Raw genomic sequence first — 2,235 nt, forward strand, 5'->3', positions numbered from 1 at the left:
GTACGAGCTATCTCGTGGCAAATTTCATAACGATCACAGCGAACATTCCTTTGAGAAGGTTCCTGATACCATCCCTGTGCCTTCCACTGTTTCGGCGCATATGTGAACACATTTGGGACTAACAGGGTTTACTAGAATCCCACCACTCCACCACAGAGTCACCGCAGTAGACGTGAGATGAGCGCTGTCGCTCCGCGGCACTTGTTATATGAGGTATGTTTAGGGTTAGGGTACATTTCTGTAGTACAAGTCTGGTATACTTTGTGTATACATATATGTACCTCGGGTACATATATGTAGTACCTGATACAACAACGACCCCTTCAGCGTAAGTGGGCTGTGTCAAATATAGAGCTCTTGAGTCTTGTATAACCAGTGAACAACTAGGTAGTTTTTTTTCTCACTCGCTGTGAATTGGACTGCATGATGTACTACGTAGTAGTACCGTACATCTACAGTCTAGACTACAGAGTAAACTTCACGGTTACAGCAGAATCGGTATAAAATTACAGACTAATTAGGCCTATAATTTGACCACTAGACAGTATGACAAATTATTAATTAATAATAATAATAATTTATTATCATAAATATATTATCATAAATATGGAATATGAATATGAATATTTGTAGTATAACTAGTATAATCACAGTAAGAGTTACAAATTCATCTGCAGTCTTGCTGCTATAGGCCTACTAACTTTTAGTCATCATAATCATATTAATACATTCATATAATTTGTGGATCGTCGTTGTTTATATAGAAAAGCTTCTAGTGGTATTGCGGGATGGAAGAACATTGATAGGATATCTGCGAAGCATCGATCAGTTTGGTGAGTAACACGTAATTCAATGCTAGTATTTATACCAAGACTAGGATAGATTAATTAAGCAGAAGTAAAAGTGTTGTGTCTGCGACAATTAATAATATTCAGAGTCTTACTGCATCCCGAAATGTTAAAATACAAATTTTTTTGCTTTTTGTCCCCACAATGTTGTACTTGCCATGCTGAAGGAAACTGTTCTTGTTCAGCAAACTTGGTACTGCATCGCACCATTGAGCGCATTCATGTTGGTCATGAGTACGGAGACATTCCACGTGGTATTTTCATTGTCAGAGGAGAAAACGTAGTCCTGCTCGGTGAAGTGGTATGTTAGATCCGGGACTATTAATTTTTAAATAACGTCATCTGATATATATATTTCATGCCCAATACCCGAAACATATCCCACGTCTAGACTAATATATCCTTTTATGATGTTATTTTCTGTTAGGCCTAAAAAAATAGACGTTTGTTTTTAAACTGCCGTGTCAAAACTTTTTATTGTAATTGGGAACAACAACAAAAAATTTTAATATAAAAAAAAGAAATTTTAATTAAAAAAATGTCTCCTCCCTCCAGTTCGTAGATGTGCGTACTGCATAGATGTTCTTTGCTTTTGGGTCTTTGATGTTCTGTTGTAGGATTCTGAAATGAAAGCCAGCGTACAACTGAAGAAGGTTTCTATAGATGAGATACTGGAGGCTCAGCGAATAGAACAGTTGCAGAAACAGGAGAAGGAGAAAGCGCGGAACAAGGCATTAATGGATCGCGGTCTTGCGCCCCACATAGACACCCACGATGACTTCTAATGAGAGCAGACCCTCTGATTGCAATTCTGAATATTATAAGAGCACCAACATGTGATGATGCTTCAATCTGATGCGAGTTAATATTTATTAAACACTGTTTCCTACATTAATTATTCGAAACTGGATGTCTTGTCGCATATCCGGTGCCACTGCTACTATACTATTACTACTACTTTATCCGAGTTTCAAACCGATTTACCATTTCTCTGTTCAATGCAAAAGATTTATGATTCTAAATGCTTCATGCGGCCATTGCTCTTATGGTAGTCTGTGCATTGAATGTAGTTTTTTTTTTTTTTTAAATACACAGAGTTTGCCTTGAAAACTACATGTAAAATATATACACGAGTAAAATTTAGAGTTGATATACAGTAAAAACCCGCGTATAAGAACCTAGTGATTAAGAACCTGTTAGGCTAAGGTTTTCCATTTAGATCCCCTTGACAGAAGAACCCGTTTTAGCCTAAAATTTGAAACAGGTTGTTATTTGATAAAATTTAGTTAACAAGTTCAGAGTAATGTACAAAAACAGTACAGTACAGTGCAGTTTTACCCCGGACCCTCCACTCAGTGTTATTTAGGGTACGCATATGCTCGTTCCC

General features: G+C 37.0%; 1 protein-coding gene across 1 annotated transcript in view; it reads left to right on the forward strand.

Moving 5' to 3' along the window:
• Positions 1–2,235, forward strand: part of LOC106808472 (U6 snRNA-associated Sm-like protein LSm1) — a 15,918-nt gene extending 13,683 nt beyond the window's left edge. The window contains exons 2-4 of the mRNA XM_014811208.1: positions 765–833; positions 1,034–1,149; positions 1,466–2,235. Coding sequence (XP_014666694.1) covers positions 765–833; positions 1,034–1,149; positions 1,466–1,633 — 353 coding nt within the window. The 3' untranslated portion in view covers positions 1,634–2,235. The remainder of the gene's footprint in view (positions 1–764; positions 834–1,033; positions 1,150–1,465) is intronic.

This window comes from Priapulus caudatus, unplaced genomic scaffold (genome assembly GCF_000485595.1).
Source record: "Priapulus caudatus unplaced genomic scaffold, Priapulus_caudatus-5.0.1 Scaffold279, whole genome shotgun sequence".
Classification (NCBI taxonomy): Eukaryota; Metazoa; Priapulida; class Priapulimorpha; order Priapulimorphida; family Priapulidae; genus Priapulus; species Priapulus caudatus.